The 19,845-nt window shown below is 43.4% G+C and overlaps 1 protein-coding gene across 4 annotated transcripts in view; it reads left to right on the top strand.

The window, feature by feature from the left end:
* Positions 1-19,845, top strand: part of rabgap1l (RAB GTPase activating protein 1-like) — a 444,915-nt gene that overhangs the window by 331,286 nt on the left and 93,784 nt on the right. For all 4 annotated transcript variants that reach the window (XM_059647710.1, XM_059647711.1, XM_059647709.1 and 1 more), the window contains one exon: positions 273-416. In XM_059647710.1, the coding sequence (XP_059503693.1) occupies positions 273-416 (144 nt within the window). The remainder of the gene's footprint in view (positions 1-272; positions 417-19,845) is intronic.

Below are 19,845 nucleotides of genomic sequence, written 5' to 3'. Positions count from 1 at the left end.
GTAACCGTTGTTCCACTATGCGATATGGGATCTAAGGTGAACTGCCAATAATGATGTACTCACGATGGTTGAACTATCACCCCATTTCTCGATTGCCAAAAATGGATTCTTAATATTGCACGTGATGACATGATAAAGTTGGAGCCCTGCTCAGTTTAAAGCACTCAGCGTGAGCTGCTTTCTGCTGTCATTGTGGCCTCCACATTGGTTTGCCTGTTAGTTGAAGAGTGTGCAGTGAAGTCAAGCCCCTAAATCTTGTTTGGTATTTGCAGGAACAGTTGCCTGAACTCCACAATCACTTCGTGGATCTGAACTTGGAGGCCCACATGTATGCTTCGCAGTGGTTCCTCACACTGTTCACTGTCAAGTTCCCACTCTGCATGGTCTTCCACATCATCGATCTGCTGCTGTCTGAGGTAAGAATACACACATTTTCACTCTCACTTTTGCTGACTTACAATTTCTCACACACTCCTCTCTCACATGCTTTTACACTCTGCCATACACATCTCTCACTCTCACATACTCTTCTACGGTCACATGCTCTTACACTCTATCATACTCACTTACACCCTCTCACACGTCCTTACACTCACTCAGGCGCTGTTAAACTTTGTCAGACACTCTGTCATACACACACACTGTCTCACACTCACACCCTTAGACCATCTCGCACACTCTTACACTCTCTCATGCTCGTACATTCTTGTATATTGTTATGATCTGTCATACACACAACACTGTCACACGTGGTTACACTTTCACATGTTCATACACTCTCGCATGTTCGTACACTCTCGCATGTTCATACACTCAGTCACATGCTTTTACAGTCTTTCACAAGCTCATACAGTCACTCACTCTTACTCTCTGTCACATACTCATCAGTCTTTCGCAAGCAATTGTACTCTGTCACGCGCTCTTACACACTTTTTTTCTCTCTCATATATCCTTATACACTCACGCACTCTCACATTAGACTTTTTTAGATTAGATTCCCGACAGTGTGGAATCAGGCCCTTCGGCCCAACAGGCCCCACTGCCCTTTGGAGCATCCCACCCAGACCCATCCCTCGATAACCCACACACCCCTGAACACTACAGGCAATTTAGCATGGCTGATCCGCCTAGCCCACACATCTTTGGACTGTGGGAGGAAATCGGAGCACCCGGTGGAAACCCACGCAGACACAGGGAGAATGTGCGAACTTGGCACAGACAGTTGCCCGAGGCTGGAATCGAACCCAGGTCACTGGCGCTGGGAGGCTGCAGTGCTTACCACTGAGCCACTGTGCTGCCTGACATGCTCTTACACTCTTGCACACACACTGTATCACATGCATTATGCTTTCATTTGCTCTTACACTCTGTTACACATTCTAACATTCTGTCGCACACTCTTTCGTGCACTGTTACACTCATGCATGTGTTCTTAGGTGCACTCGCATGCTTTTATACTCTTACACTCTCTCACACTCTTTCAATCCTTCACACACACGCGCTCACATATATTTACACTCTGCCACACACTTACACGTTCTCGTACATACTCTTACACTCTGTCTCACACTCTGTCACACGCTGTGTCATGCTCTGTTGTATTCTCACATGCTCATACCATGTCATGCTCTTATGCTCTGTCACAGGCTGTCACATTCTCTCATGCTCTCTCCTGCTCTCTCACTCCCATGCTCTCTCCTGCTCTCTCACTCCCATGCTCTCTCCTGCTCTCACTCCCATGCTCTCTCCTGCTCTCTCACTCCCATGCTCTCTCCTGCTCTCTCACTCCCATGCTCTCTCCTGCTCTCTCACTCCCATGCTCTCTCCTGCTCTCTCACTCCCATGCTCTCTCCTGCTCTCTCACTCCCATGCTCTCTCCTGCTCTCTCACTCTCATGCTCTCACATGCTCTTATGCACTCTCAGGTGTTCTTGTACTCTGTTACACACTCTCCATCCCACGTTCTTCCAATTTCACACACCCTTGCACTCATCACACTCATGCTGTTATTCTTTCATGTGCTCGTATACTCTGTCACAGTGTCTTGCACTCTGTCACATGCTTTTACACTCTGTCACACGTTCTTGCACAGTTAGTGAGAGAGAAGGCTCAGGTCGCTGTGCCTGTTTGTGGGTTGAAGATTCTTTGTACTTCATTTCCATCCCCAGTGAGCATAGGAATCATGTTGGAATTGTGCACCTCTAACTTAAGTTCCATGTAAGTTTACAGTTAGATTCATTCAACACATATTTAAATGTAATACTTAAAATGAGATTTTATGATAAATCAGTTGGCCACCTGACACACAGGGTTTGTTGGCTGGGAGATGACCATGCTGAGTGTCTTGGGGTGTTGTTTGCTCACCAGTTTCTTGAGCAGGATTTGCAAATACAAAAAGCCATGGTGACTGTCACAGTGGGGCCCATCCAATCTAACACTGGCAGGAAATCCCGATCTTCTTCTCTATCTCTTCCACCTCCAACCTCCATTTGATGCTAAATTGAAAGCATTGTATCAGTTCCAGTCAATGACAGACAAAAGTAGCTTTACAATTTCTACCCACAAATGGATGTAAAAAGGAAGGTCAAATAAAATCAAACATTGTAATAGTTATACAGTAAGCACCCAGCTGTGTCATGAGAAGGTTTGTATGTATCTGATCACAGTGGTGTGCCACCTGTTAACCATGCCAGTATTGCCCTCTGGTAACCTTTACACAAATGTTCAATTGAGATTATTCAGTATATGAAATGCTTGAGTGCCTGTGATATATAAACTGGTATTTATTCCTTTACGCTTGGCAGGGAGACAATTTTAAAAAACATTTATAGCTGAATGCTCTATCCCCAGATGATCATCAGGCTGGATAGGGCCACTCAACATCACTTTGAACATTACGAAGCAAATCAAATGCTGAGTGATGAGTATACTCCAACTCCACAGCTGTGTGATGTTTAAGAACATTATAGGGCTTTGGACCAATCATTCCTAAAACTTCAACGTAAATTGTGTAAATCTCCCCCTTCCCATGGATTGCAGTAGCTCATGAAGGCAGCTCATTACCATCTTCATAAAGCTACGATGTGGAGGTGCAGGTATTGGACTGGGGCAGATACAGGAGATGCCACCCCTCTCACTGATACCTGAAGAAGGACTGAAACCCTGAAAGCTTGTTTCTTCAAATATATGTGTTGGACCTTCATAAAGCCTAGCCAGCAGGCATCCATATTCCTTCTTTCAGATATGCTCTCCTATGGATAGCACTGGAACTGTACTTTCAGTTTTCAACCTTCTTTGAGAAGCCAATAAAAGAAAAGAAATCCTTTCGAGTGGTGGGTGGGTGTCAGGTCACAGAAGCAGGGATCAGAGGAAGGGTTGGTCTTGAGATGAGGTCGTGGCTGGGGAGATTTTGAAACTGATTAAGTCCACATTGAGACCATCGGGCTGTAGGCTCCCAAGGCAGAATATGAGGTGCTGCTCCTCCAGTTTTCAGGTGGCATTGTTATGACACTAGAGGAAGTCCAGGGAGTGGGGGGTGGAGTTGAAATGGTTGGCGACTGGAAGATGTTGTCGTTTGTCGCGAACAGAGGCAGGTGCTCGACAAAGTGGTCTCTGAACCTTTGGTGGATCTTACCGATGTAGAAGAGGCCACATCAGGAGCAGCAGATGCAATAGACTACATTGGTGGATGTGCAGGTGAACCTCTGTCTGATGTGGAAGATTTGTTTGGTGCCTTGCATGGGGGGAGGTGTAGAAGCAGGTGTAGCACTTCCTGCAGTTACAGGGATAGGTGCCAGGGCTGGGGGGCTAATGGGGAGTGTGGAGCGGACGAGGGAGTCATGGACAGAGCGGTCCCTACGAAAGGCAGATAGGAGTGGCGAGGGAAATATCTCATTGGTCGTGGGGTTGGATTGCAGGTGGCAGAAAATGATACATTGGATATCGAGTGTAGTGGGGCAATATGTGAGGACAAGGAGGATTCTGTCTTTGCTTTTGTTGGGGGAGGGGGTGTGAGGGTAGAGGTGCTGGAAATGCAATAGAACATAGAATGCTACAGTGCAGTACAGGCCCTTCAGCCCTCGATGTTGTGTCAACCTATGAAACCAACTGAAGCCCATCTAACCTGCACCATACCATTCCATTAGAATTGGCAAGAGATTCAGTTGAGAGCATTTTCAACTACTGAAGGGGAGAAGTTGCGGTTCTTGAAATAAGAGGACCTCTGGGAGTTTGTGAGTAAAATGCCCATCTAGGGAGCACACGTGGTGGAGGTGGAGGGATTGGGAGTGTGGGATCGCACTCTTTCAGGAAGGTGGCTGAGAGTAGCTGTAGTCTAGGTAGCTGTGGGATTGAAGCAGATGTTGGTTTTGAGGTGGTCACCAGAGATGGAGGCAGAGAGGCCCAGGAAGGAGAGGGAGGTATCAGAGATGGTCCAGGTGAACTTGAGGTTGGTGTGAAAAGTGTTAATAAAGTTGATGAACTGTTCGTACTTGCGGGAGCATAAGGCAGCGCCGATACAGTCATCAATGTAGCGAAGGAAGAGGTGGGGCATAGGGCCAGTGTAGCTGCGGGAGAGGGACTGTTCCATGTGTCCTACAACGAGGTAGGATCCATGCAGGTTCCCATGGCCACCCCCTAAGTCTGTAGAAAGTAGGAAGTGATTTGAAAATTTGATGTGCACCCTACTTGCCTTTGATCTGAATGTTTTGCTTGAATATTTCAGAAGGGAGTTCAGCCTCATTACTGTAGGTCTGGAGTTGCACGGAGGACAGACTGGGCAAGGGCAGCAGATTTCCTTCCTTGAAGGACATGACTGATCCTATTGGGTTTGTGTGACAATCAATGCTATTTGTCATCACCACCATCACTTAGCGTTCATTTTCAGATGTTATTGATTAAATTTAAATTCCATTGGTTGCTACAGTGGATTTGAACTTTTATAACCAGGTTATTGGCCTGGTCACTGGTATCCTAATACAGTCACTATGCCGCAGGTTGTGCAAGATATTGTTTTCTGGGAGCTTTAAAGTTTGGCCTTTTGATGTCTGTCACACACAAAGTATTTACTGGTTCATGTTCTTCTTCAGAAGAACTGTTGCAGAAGGATGATTGTGAACGAGGCACACACAAAGAGGAGCCTTTAATGGGTTTACTCGTCCAGATGATCTTTCTGCTTTGCAGCCCTTTCCTAAATCAGAATTGAGAATGTCACTCTGCAGCTTCAACAGATCACACGGGCTCAGCAATCAGGTCCCAGAACCAGTGTTTCAATCAGAACCCAACTGTTTCTCCCCTCTTCGCCTATCTTCACCCAGTCACCCCACCCTCCCCCCTGACCACCACTCTTCTCTGAGACCTCTCCATCTAGTGCATGAGTTGCATAATGTTAGTGTACAGGTGCAGCATGTGAGTAAGAAGGCTAATTGAGCATTATATATTACAAAAGGAACATAAAAGTGAGGATGGTCTGTTTCAGTTATATAGGGGATTAGTGAGATCACATCTTAAATATTGTCCGCAGTCTGGTCTCTTTATGTAAGTTAGAATCGAGATATTTAGAAGCGATTCAAAGAAGGTTCACTAAATTGATGTCGGGAATGAGCAGGCTGCCTTGTGAGGGACGATTGGACAGACTGGACTTGTTAGAAGAGTGAGAAATGATTTGATTGAAATGTGGAAGATCCTGAGGTCTTAACAAGGTGAATGTGGAAAGGACATTTCCTCCTGTGGATCAGTCAGAACTGAAAATTAAGGGTAGCACTTTTAAGACAGAGATGAGTTTTTTTTTCCTCTGAATATCATTCAACTTTGGAACTCCTTGCCTCAGAAGGAGGTGGAAGTGAGGTCGTTGAATGTTTTCACGACTGATGTAGATAGATCCTTGTTCAGCAAATGAATCAAAAGTTGTCAGTGGCAGATGCAATGTGACATACCGAACACAAACTATCAGCTGGGACCTCATTGAATGGCTCAGAAGGCTTGAAGGCTGAATTGGTCTGTTTCTGCTCCAAATACATACATTTATCACTGTGAGGACTCCACAGGATCTCATATGTAACAGTCAAGTTACCTCTTGCTTTACTAAACTCCAGTAAATACAAACCTGGCCAGTCCAATCTGTTCTCATGAGACAACCTTCAAGGTGCTTATCCTTGGATGTGGGAGAGGTTGCGTTTTAGGAAGTGCTACCTTGGTGTGTTGTTGCAGTGCTTCTGATAAATGATGTACACTGCTAACGCTGTGCAGTGGTGCTGGATGGGATGTCAATCAATGGGCTGTTGTTCAGCTTTTTGAATGTTATCGGAACTGTGTTCACTTGGGAAAGTAAAGATTATTCCACCATATTCCTGACATGGAGAGACCAGAATTGAGTTACATGTACTTGACTCGCCAGCATTTGACAGGCCAGCTCTCACTGTATTTGGGTATAAAATGCTGCATGATTTTTATTAGACAAAGGACAAAACCTTAGCATGTGGATTCACTATGGGTAGCCATTGTTCCAGCAAAGAAAGCAGCATACCAAAATACTCAGATCTTCTCAGATACAGTGCACATGAGCTATATCTTAGTAATTGAAACTAGGACTGAGCATTGTGAAGTCATCAGTGAATTCCCCCACTTCTGACATGATTGACCAGCAAACACACCGTCTTCCTTTGTGCTGGAGAGTGGAAACTGGAGAGTTATCCCCATTTCTCATTGATTTTAAAATTGCTCAGGCTCCCTGATTTCCCATTCTGTAAAATGTAACCTTGATGTCAAGGTCACTTACTGCCACTTCCTGTCTTGAGTCAGTTCTGCTGCCATTTTTGAATCAAAGCTAAAAATGAGGTCAGGAGCTGAGTGGCCATGGCAGAACTCAAATTTGACATGACTGAGCAAATTATTGTTGAGCAAATGTTGCCCGGTTGTACTGTCATTGGCCTCTTCCATCATTTTCTGAATATTGAGAGTAGATTAATGGAGCAGTAATTTTCTGGGTTGGATTTGTCCTGTTTTTTTGGGGGTAGAACATAGCTAGGTGGTTTTCCATATTGTTGGGTAGATGCCAGTGTTATACTGCACTGGTACAGCTTGGCTAGTGGAGCGATAAGCTCTGGAGCACAGGCCTTCAGTACTATTGCTGGAATATTGTACATTTGCAGCTTTCAGTACATTAGCAGCGGTTTCTTGGTATCTCATGGAGTGAATCAATTTGGCTGAAGACTGATATCTGTGATACCGGGGACCACTAGAGAAAGCTGAGATGGATCATCCACTTAGCACTTCTGGCTGAAGCTAGATGCAACCGCTTTAGACTTGGGTATTGAACTGATGTACCGGGCTCCCCCATCATTGAGGATGGAAGGATTATCGTTGCTTAATTGTCCAGTACACTTCACACTGAATGTTGGAAGACTGTTGAGCTTAGATCTGATCATTTGGTTCTGCGTTTTTTTATTTAGCTCTGACTATTGCATGCTGCTTTCAATGTAAAGCATGTATGTAATCTTGTGTTAAAAAACCGAAGGAGGTGCGGATGCTGGAAATCAGAAACAAAAATGGAAACTGCTGGAAAAAGTCAGTAGGTCTGGCAGCATCTATGTAGAGAAATCAGTTGACATTTTTGGCCCAGTAAGAGAGAAGTCCAGATCTGAACAAGGTTCACCAGACCCAAAATGTTCACTCTGATTTTTCTCCACAGATGCTGCCAGACCTTCTGACTTTTCCAGCAATATATTTCTTGTGTTCTGGCTTCACCAGGTTGACATTGCAATCTTGATTATACCTAATATATATTAATCCATCCAAACATCCTACATCATTGTGTTGAATTCTTTCTCAAATAAATGCAGGGTTATATTATCCACTGTATCAGGAAGTCTGTTATATGTTGTTAATTACTGTACATGTGAGCAGAATTTTGGTAGAAATCTTGAGCTGTGCGATGCTAATTCAGTGGAATGAGCTGTGTGTCTCAGAGATAGCAAGAGCCGCACATGCTGGAGTCAGAGTCAATTCAGTGTGGATCTGGAGGAACACAGCAGGTCAGGCAGCTTCAGAGGAGCAGGCAAGTCAAAAGTTTTGGGTTTACACCCTTCATCAGGACTGGGGAGGGGACAGGGAGCTTGGAAAGAAATGGTGGAGTGGGACTGAGGGAAGGTAGGTGCGATGGTGATAGGTGGAGTAACGGGCTTGTTTCACAGAAACTTGGAAGAATTATGAACTCATATGTTGGTTATAGATGTCGAGGATATATTTTAAACAGGTTGGTGCTGATGCAGCTAGATGTAGAGAACTTTGAATTGGTGTTTTTTTTGGTAGGAAGCCTAGATGAGACAACATACAGTAAAAGGTACACTTCGGTCATGGATATATATGGACAAATCATTGAGGTGGCAGGGCCAGTTTAGAAACTGGTTAACAAGGCAAATGGAATCATAGACTTCATAAATAGTGGCATGGAGCACAACAGCACGTGACGAACCTTTATGGCATGCTGGTTTAGCATCAACTAGAATCTTGTGTCCAATTATGTGAAGATTTTAGAGGTGTAGAATCGGTTTACAGAGATGATTCTGGGACTGAGGGACTTAAGGGATAAGGTTGGACTGGAGATGCTGAGGCTGTATTCCTTCAAGAAGAAGGATGAGATGAAGTCCGAGAGAGGGACTAAAATCAGGAGTCTGAGCAGAATAGATAGAAAGTGTTCCCATCTGTGAAAGGATCAAGATCTCAGACACACTGATTTATTGAGATTGACAAAGAAGCAGCGATGCAATGAAGAAAAATGCTATAAGTAGTGTGTGGTTGGGATCTGGAACGCATTTTCTGAGAGAGTGGTGAAGCCAGATTCAATTACAGCTTTCAGAAAATATTTGGATAATTGTTGGGCTGTGGTGAAAATTCAAGTGATGACATGGGGCTGACTGAGTTGCTCACACAGACAGCTGCCTCAGACCTGACAGTTGAATGGTCTCCTCCTGTTTTGCATCCATTGTTTGATTCTTTATATGAATTGAATGAAGTTTACTCTCGGGAATGATCAGAACAGAAGTAATGACATTTCCATTTAGTTATTTAGCTGCACTATGTGTTTAAATTCTGGCTGTTCAGTATTCGGAGGTGTTTATGCTTGTTTATTCAATTCCTTGACTATGTGCTGGTTTATACTGGCATTAGGTTAATTGGATAAGTGGATGGTGTGACTTGTTATTAAATAGGAGGTGTTAGTAACTGTTCTCTGGTTGGCTGTGTATTTCACCCCTCTGACTGTTGTGTAAATTAAGAAAGTATCTGTGTGAGCTGAGTTGTGACAACCTCAAGTGTGAAAAGCTGAAAGTGTGTGCAGTTCACACTCAGCAAGAAGTGCCTTGGACAGGAGTTATTTTTCTGTAGTACCTGTGTGTAAGTAACTTGAGTTTGTGTGTTAATTAGTTTTGGTTTCTGGAGGAGACAGCGAGTCCATTAACTACATTTTGCACTGCAGGGTGAGGAATCTTCATGAGCTGTTGGTTCCAACTCTTTCATGAATACCAGCACTACATATCAGAAAGTAGGTTTTCTGTTTGCCTTTAGAGAAGATGAAGATGTTTTGTAACATATCCAGAATGTGTTCACTCTGTGTTACAGTTCAGGATACAGAAAGAGACCATTATTTTTAGGGGTTGTGAGGATGGAGAGAGGATTGGAGTCAGGATTCCCAGCTGCAGGTCAAGCAATTTATTGCTGTCCAATTAATACTTATTGTTGCGCGGAAATGAATGCTACTAACTCAGTAGAGATAAGACCTAAGAAATGTTGGAACAAATAAAGAAAGGATGCAGGAAATCAGAAGCAAAACCAGAAATTGCTGGGAAAACTGTAGGCATGGCAGCATCTGTGGAAAGAAAGCAGAGTTAACATTTTGGGTCCAGTAAAAGAAGGGTCATTGAACCTAAAATGTTAACCCTGCTTCCTCTCCACTGATGCTGCCTGACCTTCTGAGTTTTTCTGGTAGTTTCTGGTTTTTGTTTCTAAGCAGTGTTGTGCTGAATGAGGGTTAAGGAGTTATGGTTAGAGTCATGGATGTGTTTTTTAAGAGATGGAGGTCAATTGTGTGGCACTGGGAGTCGGGAGCATGGGATATTTATTTCTGGTAGCCACAATGTGTAGTGCTGAATTGTATAGCACTTTTATTTTCAGGTAAGTATTTGGAAGTATCTCTGGGGTCCAAAGCAAGAATGTTCAAAAGATGATCAATATAGGTGTGGAGCTATTGGCGGGGCATGATTAGAGTCAGTTAGGGAAAGGTGTTTAACAATTGGGTCAGGAATCCCTGTCACAGACAGAATAAGGATAATTGTTTTTAAAAAAAACGTGGTGCACTCTCTGAATATGTGGATAAAGAAACTTTTTATTAAATAAAGTTAATATGTCTGTAGGCTGCTTGTGTCACAGATGAGTATGAAATGGTTTACCCCAGAGATGGGATTGAATATGCTTCGGTTTCTTGCTGTATATTCAACTTGGATGAAGACTTGCATTTGACTGTATTCAACGTAAGCTCCAAACATTTGCCCAGGATTAGAATTGGTTGCAAGCACTGAGAGAGGTATGCAGCACTTGAGGATGGCAATGGGCATATTATTGAGAGATGTGTGTTCCACTAATGAGGAAAAGGAAAGAATCAAATAATAGATGCTGAAAGATCGCAGGAAAAGTAAATCTATTAAAGTATGTACAGGAATCCCCAGAACTAGTGCTGGTAGAAAATGTTTTGTACAAAACAAAAATACAACAGTTTGAGTCTGGTTTGCTACATACAAGCTAGAGTACAAGAGTGAAGAATATATCTGCACTAAATATAGTAGAGGGTCCAATAGGAAAGCTGTGTGCAGGTTATGGATGCCCCTTGCTAACTTTTTAATCAATCCGAGATTGTTGCTGTGAGAGAATATTTTTCATCTGCCTTATCCACAGAATGTTTCTCCACTAGGAGTGGTTGAACCAGAGGTTGTTGTGTCAGTGGATACTTGCTCGAGGCAGAGAAGAGCACAAGACTTTGGGGTTGGAGGGAGGAAGAAGTGGCATTAGCTTCAAATTTATACAGCAAACTGACAGGATATCCTATGTCGATTTCAACAGGTCGAACTCTTACTAAATTGACCAGGTGTCATGTTATCATGGTCTTGCAGTTTAATTGTGGTATGCCACATTTACGTTCTCCATTGGTGTGAGCTTGCTTCCCTGATTGCCTTCCAGTGCCTCCATTCCCTGTTTGACTTTGCTCACAGTCTTTGCTTGTAGTTCAAACATTTCACTCTAGCCATCAGCCTCCTGGCTCCTCTGTGGCACATTAAGTGACCAAAGGGCAAGGTACACTGTGATCACAGCTTGGTACAGTTTAAGTAACTCTGTCTGACGGTGTAGTTCAGCATTCCATTGTCGTTGATTGCAGTTTGGACGCGCTCGGTGTTGAGGTAACTTGGCCTCACTGTCTTCCTCAAACTCATTCTTCAAAGCTGTTTGTGGGTTAGGTATGTTTCCTCAACTTGCAGGAGAGGAGGGTAGTGGGCTTTGCCTCTTCCAGTGAGGGTCAGCACCTTCAAGAGAGAGGGCAACAGGGAGTCTCAAAAAGAGGAGATAAAAGAGAACCTGGTTTTATACTGATGACAGTAATAATGCGCCTTCAATTTATAGTCTTTTAGATTTCCTGAAAACAGTTGTGTGGTTTAACCACCTATTGCATCTGGTAATTCTGCTGCCTGAAGCAAGTTAATCTGTGATAACAAAAGACCCTGAAAGTCATGTGGAATTCGAATCTGTAGTGTGGCATTGACTGATGCTTACTGTTTTCAAAAGCAATTTCAGGAGCCATGATGAATTTATTGTTTCCTAGTTATACAATAGTTGTTAGTCTCCCTCTAGTGGATCTCTTCAAACATCTCCAAGAGAATGAGAGACAGCAGATAATGACATAAGTGACAACTGCAGAAGTGGCTCACCTGCATTGCTCAAGTGTCTAGAATGGGATTTGAACTCTCAATCTTCCAACTTGGAGCCAGAGGTGATTCCAGAAGCGCTATTGCTGCAGATTACTGTGGGAAGTGTAGTGACCATTGAAATTTAACTCTGACTACACACAATTGATATTTGACTTCAGAATCAGCTGTTATTGTTACCTGACCATTTGTTTTTATCTATTTATTCATGGGATGAAGGCATTGCTGGCCAGGCAGCATTTATTGCCATCGCTAATTGCCCACAGGATAGTTAAGAATCAACCACATTGCTGTGGGTCTGGAGCCATGCGTAGGCCAGACCAGATAAGGATGACAGTTTCCTTCCTTAAAGGACATTAGTGAACCAGAAGGGGTTTTCCAACAATCGGCGATGGATTCGTGGTCATCATTAGACTTTTAATTCCAGATTAAATTTTTAATAGATTAAAATTCCACAAGGCAGTGTTTGAACCCATGATGCTAGAGCATTATCTGGCTGTCTATATTAGCAGTCCAGCAATAATACCACTAGGCCAACACCTCCCCACGTCTTTTGGTGTTTGAGAACAGACAGTCAGTCATGCTGTCTTACCCTGTTTTTAGCTGCCGCAAGTATGGAGCAAAGTTATTGTCTCCTCAAACCTTTCATCTTTAGCCTGCTATTTGAGCCGGAAACAAAACTGTACAAGCAGTCCTTGGGTTGTGAACTGGTTCTTTTCTGGAGTCCATTCACAAGCTGATTTGCACACAAGTTGTGAATCAATGTAGGACAAACTAAAGTAGCCATACAGGACATGTTGGTGTGCTGGATCTTTTAAAGTTATATCCCATTGTGATGTTATGTTCATAAATCAGGGACCCGACACTGTTTGCTGTCGTATTCTGCATCACCATCTGGGACACGAGATGGCAGCCTTCATGAAACTGGAAGCTCAGACTGGGCAACGATCGCATTTTCATTTGAGAAATTATGTAACTGTTCAAAACTCCCTTTGCTCACATTTCTTGATATCTCCCTTCCATTGGCCCACCCTCCTAAAGAGTAGCTGCTCCATAAAGCATATTCACTCATCTTCCAACCTAATGGTTATGAAATATAATTTAACTAGACAAAGCAGAAGCAGGAGGTGCATCTGTAGGTCTTAGAAGTTAGTGCACTAGTCACTTACACTGAAGAATGGGAGAACAGTACCCTGGTGAAACCAGTAAGAGTGCTGTTACTGAAGAGAGTAATCCTGAAGCCTGGTCTGATAGGGCAGCACGGTGGCTCATTGGTTAGCACTGCTACCTCACAGCGCCAGGGACCTGGGTTCAATTCCACTCTTTGTGTAGAGTTTTCACTTTCTCCCTGTGTCTGTGTGAGTTTCCTCCCGGTACTCTGGTTTCCTCCCATAGTCCAAAGATGTACAGGTTAGGTAGATTGGCCATGCTAAATTACCTGTAGTGTTCACGGTTTGTAGATTAGGTGGGTTATAGGGGGATGGGTCTGGGTGGGATACTCCAAGGGCCAGTGTGGACTTATTGGGCCGAAGGCCCTGTTTCCACAGTGTAGGGATTCTATGGTAATACTTTGGAGACTGAGTTCAAATCCCAGACTGGCAGCTGGGGAAATTTAAATTGTATTAATTCATGTGAAATAGAACATGAGTCATAGTAATTGATTACAAAACTACAGGATTCACTAGAAATTCCCATCTTATTCATTAATGTCCTTTTGGGGAGAGAAATCTGCCACCCTTGCCCAGTTTGGCCTATGTAGTTCCAGATCCATGAACAGGCCCGAGGCAAGGAATGCTGTAGTGACTAACTCACCTCCTGACACCCCAGAGCCTGTCCACCACCTATAAGGCACAAGTCAGGAATGTGATGGAATATTCTCTACTTGCCTGGATGGGTGCAGGTCAAACAACACTCAAGAAGCTTGAAACCATCCGAGGCAAAGCAGCCCGCTTGATTGGCATCACATCCACAAACATTCACTGTCTTTAACACCAATGCTTAGTAGCAGCAGTGTGTACCATGTATGGCAGAAACTCACAAAGGCTCCTTCAGCAGCTGCTGACGACCCACAACCACTTGCATCCAGAGGGATAAGGGCAGTAGCTACATGGGAGCAAGTTTCCCCCCAAGGCAGTCACCTGGCTTGGAAATATTACTGCTGTTCCTTCAGTGCCACTGGATTGAATCCTTGAACTCCCTCTGTAAAACACATGGACTGTACCAGTTCGAGAAGGAGCTCACCTCCACCTTCTCCAGGGCAATTAGGGATGCATAATAAATACTGGCCCGGCCAGTGATTCCTGCATCCCATGAGTGAATGAAAGAATAAAAAAAAACTTGTGGTTAACTGTTTTATGCACTCTGGAATGGCTTAGTAAATTTCTTTGATGTATTAACTGCCTACAGGAAAGCTCAAAGTGAATAAAACTAGATACACAATTCGACACGGGCACAAGCAGCATATGTTACAAAGGCATACATCTCCTTTTGCTGACCTGAAACATTCTGCTCCCCAAAATGCCAAAGTTGTATGTGCTGTCTTGAAGAGCAACAGCCCCACTGAATCATACCTTACAGACAACGTCCCAAATGCCGCCATCAGCCTCCTTGTCTATGTCCTGTCCCACCAGTAGGACAGATCCACTAGAGCTGACAATTGTGTGTAGTGTGGAAAAGAGGGAATTGCCTGAGAGTTAACAACATCAAATTCTGATTCTGTGAAGCTTAAAGGCAACAGGTCAAACATGGATGTGGAAACCTCCTGCTGGTTATCACTAATAGCTCTCCCTCGGCTGCTGACTTGGTTCTCCTCCATGTTGAATACTTCCATGTTCTACAAGATAACAAAGTATAGAGCTGGATGAACTTCAGAAATTTCTGAAGAAGGGTTTAGGCCCTAAATGTCAGCTTTCGTGCTCCTCTGATGCTGCTTGGCCTCCTGTGTTCATCCAGCTCTACACCTTATTATCTTAGCTTGGAGTATACTCTGGGTGGATGATTTCGGAGCCCAGCACCAAGCATGACCTATGCCAGTCTGGTGAAGCTAGAACACAAGGCTATTTTTGTGCTCAGCATCATGTGATCAAGCTTAGAGATTGCACAAGTGATCAAAGCTGTGCAGCTTGCAGTCATGAATGGTGATGGGCAAATCAGCAATTAGGTAGTGAATACTCCATAAATATCCCCATTCTCAATGACTGGGAGCACCAGCATATCAGTGCTAAAATTAACATTAAGGTATTTACAGACACTTACTGACCAATAACGGGTTCAGTAATGTATGATCCTGTTCCTGACAATATTTTATAGACTTGCAAATGGCGAGAGAGAGAGCAGCGAATCGGCATGGAAATAGGGCAAAAACAACATTAGTTAAATTGAGCAATTTATTAACTGAAAGCTCTTTGAAGAAGCAGCAATGATGTAGTGGTAATTTTTAACTGGACTAGTAGAAGGGCAGCCTGGTGTTCTGGATTTCGAGGGTTCAGATCCCACAATGACAGATGGTGAAATTTGATCTCTGTAAAACACAAATCTGGAACAATAAGCTGACCTAATAATGACCACATAACCACTGTTGATAGTTGTTTTTAAAAACCAGATGTGATGACTATATTATCCCTTTAGGAAAGGAAATATGTTGTCATTAGCCATTTATTGCCTACATGTAACTGCAGATCTGTAGTAGTATGGTTGAAGGTTAACTACTCTCTGGAATAGTTGAGTAACCCTCTCAGTTCCAGGGCAGTTAGGGATGCAGTAATAGATGCTGGTCCAGCTGTTGACACAGAGTACATTGAAAGAATTGGGAAAAATAATGATCTGTACCTCTGGCTGAACTACCCAAATCTGCCGAGGCTAAATGTGCTACAATCACAATTGTCACTTGCTGGTAGTAAGGGCTGGTTTCTGTCTATGTTCTGGGCTGGCAGCTGCTTAGGAGCTTCTGAACTCTCACATCCTGGAGATGGTGAACGCTGGTGCTATTTGCTTTGATCATCGGCAAGCTTTCCACTTATTGCAATTGATGCTAAAACTTCTGTACCTCCGTTATCATTCTTGCCTCAAATCGGTCCTGCTTCTCTCATGCATGAGCTACTTCTCCTTGCAGCTTGTCTTTGGGGATGTGGCCAATTTCCATTCTGCGAACATGCCCAGCTCAGCAAAGCCTTCTTTGCATGCTTTGCAGTGGCATGTTTGGCACCCTTACCCCGATGGTAATTGTCTATGTGATGCTATGGTTGCATTGTAGATGCTGGAAATGAATGTTATTGAGGCTTTTTTCAGTCACAAGTTGACCAGACTTTGCTGCCATTCAGCAGTGTGTTGAGGGTACTTGCCTTTGTAGATCAGCATCCTCACCTCTGTGCCCATTTGTTGACCAGTCAAAAGTTGCTATCTGCTGTTCCAAAATGTGTGCTGCGCTCCTCATCAAGGCACAGATTGTCTTGACACTGCAGATCCAAGAAGTAGCAGAGTTTGTTGACTGCTTCCAGGGGTCCATTGTTGAGGTGGGTCATATGGAGAGACATGTAACTAAGGTTTCCTTGACATTGAGGAGAATGTGCTGGGTATGGAGAAGACAATCCATGCATCTTTAGAGGAGCAAGTTACTGCAGATGCTGGAATCTGTACTGAAAAAAAAATGCTGGAAATCACAGAAGATCAGACATGCATCTTTGGAGTTGGTTATGTCTCTGGGCAACTAATGCAAGGTATGAACTAACGTGGAACATTTATGTTAGAGTAGGATTAACTTCAAGGGGCTGAGAGGAGACCTGTCAATTTTTTTGGTTTGGAATAATGTTCAGGGGAAAAAACAGCATTGGTTAAATTCTGGATTGATGTTGTCTCATTAGATCAAATCTCAATTTCTACAACCTTTAACAGATGTTGTCTTAGTGTTGGAATGGTGGGTGATGGCTTTTGTGCTCACTTGTCCAGAACACAGTTGACTCAATTCTTCTGAAATGTCAAGTTCACCAGATGACAAGAGACTTCTCCGTTTAGGTCTATTCATAGTTGTTTCTTGTTTATTTGTATACTATGCTGCAAGGTTGAGTCTTTCAGATAGGCAGAAAAACAAAATTTTGGACATTGGTTCTTCTGCTCAATTGTGTTTGGTATCTGGAATTTCTCCATGTGGAACATATTAACAACCTGGCAAAGCTGAGCTCTGGTAAATGTGGCCTCTGAAATACACATAACTTAGCAAGAGCCATGATGTTGGGGATTTTATCCTTGCACTTTGATGTTACAAATAGGTCTCAAACAGTGAAGATAGATGCATCACCAAGCAGAAGAAACAAATAATTTGGCTTCACTGGAATGAGAGGCAACCTAGTCAGTGAGAAGTAGGGCTGAAGACTGGCAGAAAAGTTAATGGAACAATTGATGATGATTCAGGAAGAGATATTTAAATTAATAATTGGGTACGTTTCAACAAAAATGATGGATTAGAGAAGGCAAAGCCAGGGCTCCAGCAGAGGTAAGTGGAGAAGAAGTCAGGGGGAAATACATTAGCCATTGAGAGCAAGTTTACTATTCAGGATTGCCAGGGACACAGTAAAGGGATGGAAGAGGTTTCTGGTTTAGGTTGCATTATTTCAACACATGAGGCCTGACTGGTAAGACAGATGACCTCAGAGCATGGATTGGCTCTGGGGACTAGGATGTTATATCCATAACAGAAACATGGCTGAGAGAAGGGCACAACTGGCAGCTTAATATTCCAGGATTCAGAAGCTATAGGCGTGACAGAAGTAGAAGTTGCACTTTTGATAAGGGAAGACATAAGTGCCTAGAGAGGGTATTCTTAAGGGGTCATCATATGATGCCATATCATTAGAGCTTATAAACAAAAAGGGGATGGTCATTCTGTTGGGACTGTGTTATAGACCCCCAAATTGCCAGCTGTTACTAGAGGAGCAGATGTGTAGAGAGATTGCAGATACCTGTAGGAATAACAGAGTAGTATTGGTTGCAGAGTTTAATTTCCCCTGTATTGACTGGACCACCCAGAGTGTAAAAGGCCTACGTGAGCTGGAATTTATCAAATGTGTCCAAGTAAGTTTCCTAAATCAATATGTAGAGGGCCCTACATGGGAGGCTGCAACACTAGACCTCCCATAGGAAACAAGGTCAGGCCACTGACTGAAATGTCAGTCAGAGAGCACTTTGGATCCAGTGACCATAACTCTCTCTTAGTTTTAACACAGTTATGGAAAAGAATAGGACAGGTTCGCAGGTTAAGGTGCTGAACTGGAGCGCGGCGAAATTTGGGGCCATTAGGCAGCAGCTAGCAGAGACCAATTGGGTGAATCTGTTTGAAGGAAAAGGAATGACTGGAAAATATGAGGCTCTTAAAAGTGTGGTATCAAGAGTCCAAGGACAGTGTGTCCCTGTGAAGGTGAAGGGAAAAGCTGAGGGTTTGTGGATCCCTGTCTGACGAGAGATGTTGAGGCTCTGATCAGGAAAAAGAAGGCATACATTGAGTTTAAGCTATTGGGCTCAAGTGAATCCCGAGATGGCTATAAAAGGTGTAGGAGCACACTTGAGGGAAATCAGAAGAGCAAAAAGACGGTATGAGTTGGATCTGGCGCATAAAGTTAAAGATAGTCCCAGAAGGTTCTATGGCTATATTAAGAGTAAAAGGGTGACTAGGGAGAGAATAAGTCCCCTTAAAGATCAGCGTGGCTGTCTGTGTGCTGCCACAGGAGATGGGGGCATGCTTTTGAAATCAATATTGTCCCCAGTGTTTACTGAAAAGAGATTCATGGATGCTAAGGAAATAAGGGAGACAAGTGAGGATGTTTTGGACCACATACACATTACCAGAGAGGAGGTGTTTGCAGCTTTGGATTACATTAAGGTGAATAAAAGCCCTCAAGCCTGATCAAGTTTGTCCTCAGTAGTTGTGGGAGGCTAGGGATGAAATTGCAGAGTCCCTTACAGAGATTTTTGCTGCATCTTTAGCCTCTGGTGAAGTTGCTGGAGGGTAGCTAATGTTGTTTCATTGTTTAAGAAAGGAAGCAAAGACAAACTAGGGAACTGCATGCCAGTGAGCCTGAAATCGGTGGTAGGCAAATTATTGGAGACGATACTGAGGGTCAGGATCAACCAGCATTTGGATAGTTAAGATCTTAATGATAGTCAGCATGGATTTGTGCACGGAAAGTCATGTCTGGCAAATCTTTTGAGTGTTTTGAAGAGATAAACAAGAGGATGGATGAGGATAGGGCAGTGGATGTTGTCTATATGGATTTTATTAAGGCCTTTGACAAGGTCCCGCAAGGCAGGCTAGTTATGATAATTAGGTCATATGGGATCCAGGGAGAGCTAGCTAATTGGATTCAAAATTGGCTCGGTGGTGGGAAGCAGAGGGTAATTGTTGAAGGTTGTTTCTCCGACTGGAGGCCTTTGATTAGTGGTGTGCCAAAGGTTCATGCTGGGATTTTTGTTATTGTTATCTACATAAATGATCTGGATGTAAATGTACAAGGCATGATTAGTAAGTTTGCGATGGTACAAAATTAGTAGGTATTGTTGATAGCAAAGAAGATTATCAAAAATTACAGAGGGATCTTGATCAGACAGGGAAGTGTAGGAGTTGTATAAGTTGTATAAGTCGTTGGTGAGGCCACACTTGGAGTATTGTGTACAGTTTTGGTCACCCTGTTATAAGAAGGACATAGATAAACTGGAAAGTGTGCAAAGAGGATTTAAGAGGATGTTGCCAGCACAAGGAGATCAGAGGTGTAGGGAGAGGTTGACCAGGATAGGACTGTATTCCTTGGAACGTAGGAGAATGCGGGGTGACATTAGTGAGGTGTATAAAATTATGAGAAGCATTGATAGAATGAATGCATATAGTCTTTTTC

This window comes from Stegostoma tigrinum, chromosome 8 (genome assembly GCF_030684315.1).
Source record: "Stegostoma tigrinum isolate sSteTig4 chromosome 8, sSteTig4.hap1, whole genome shotgun sequence".
Taxonomy (NCBI): Eukaryota; Metazoa; Chordata; class Chondrichthyes; order Orectolobiformes; family Stegostomatidae; genus Stegostoma; species Stegostoma tigrinum.
Note: the sequence above shows the minus strand (reverse complement) of the source record. Positions and strands in the feature narration are given on the sequence as shown.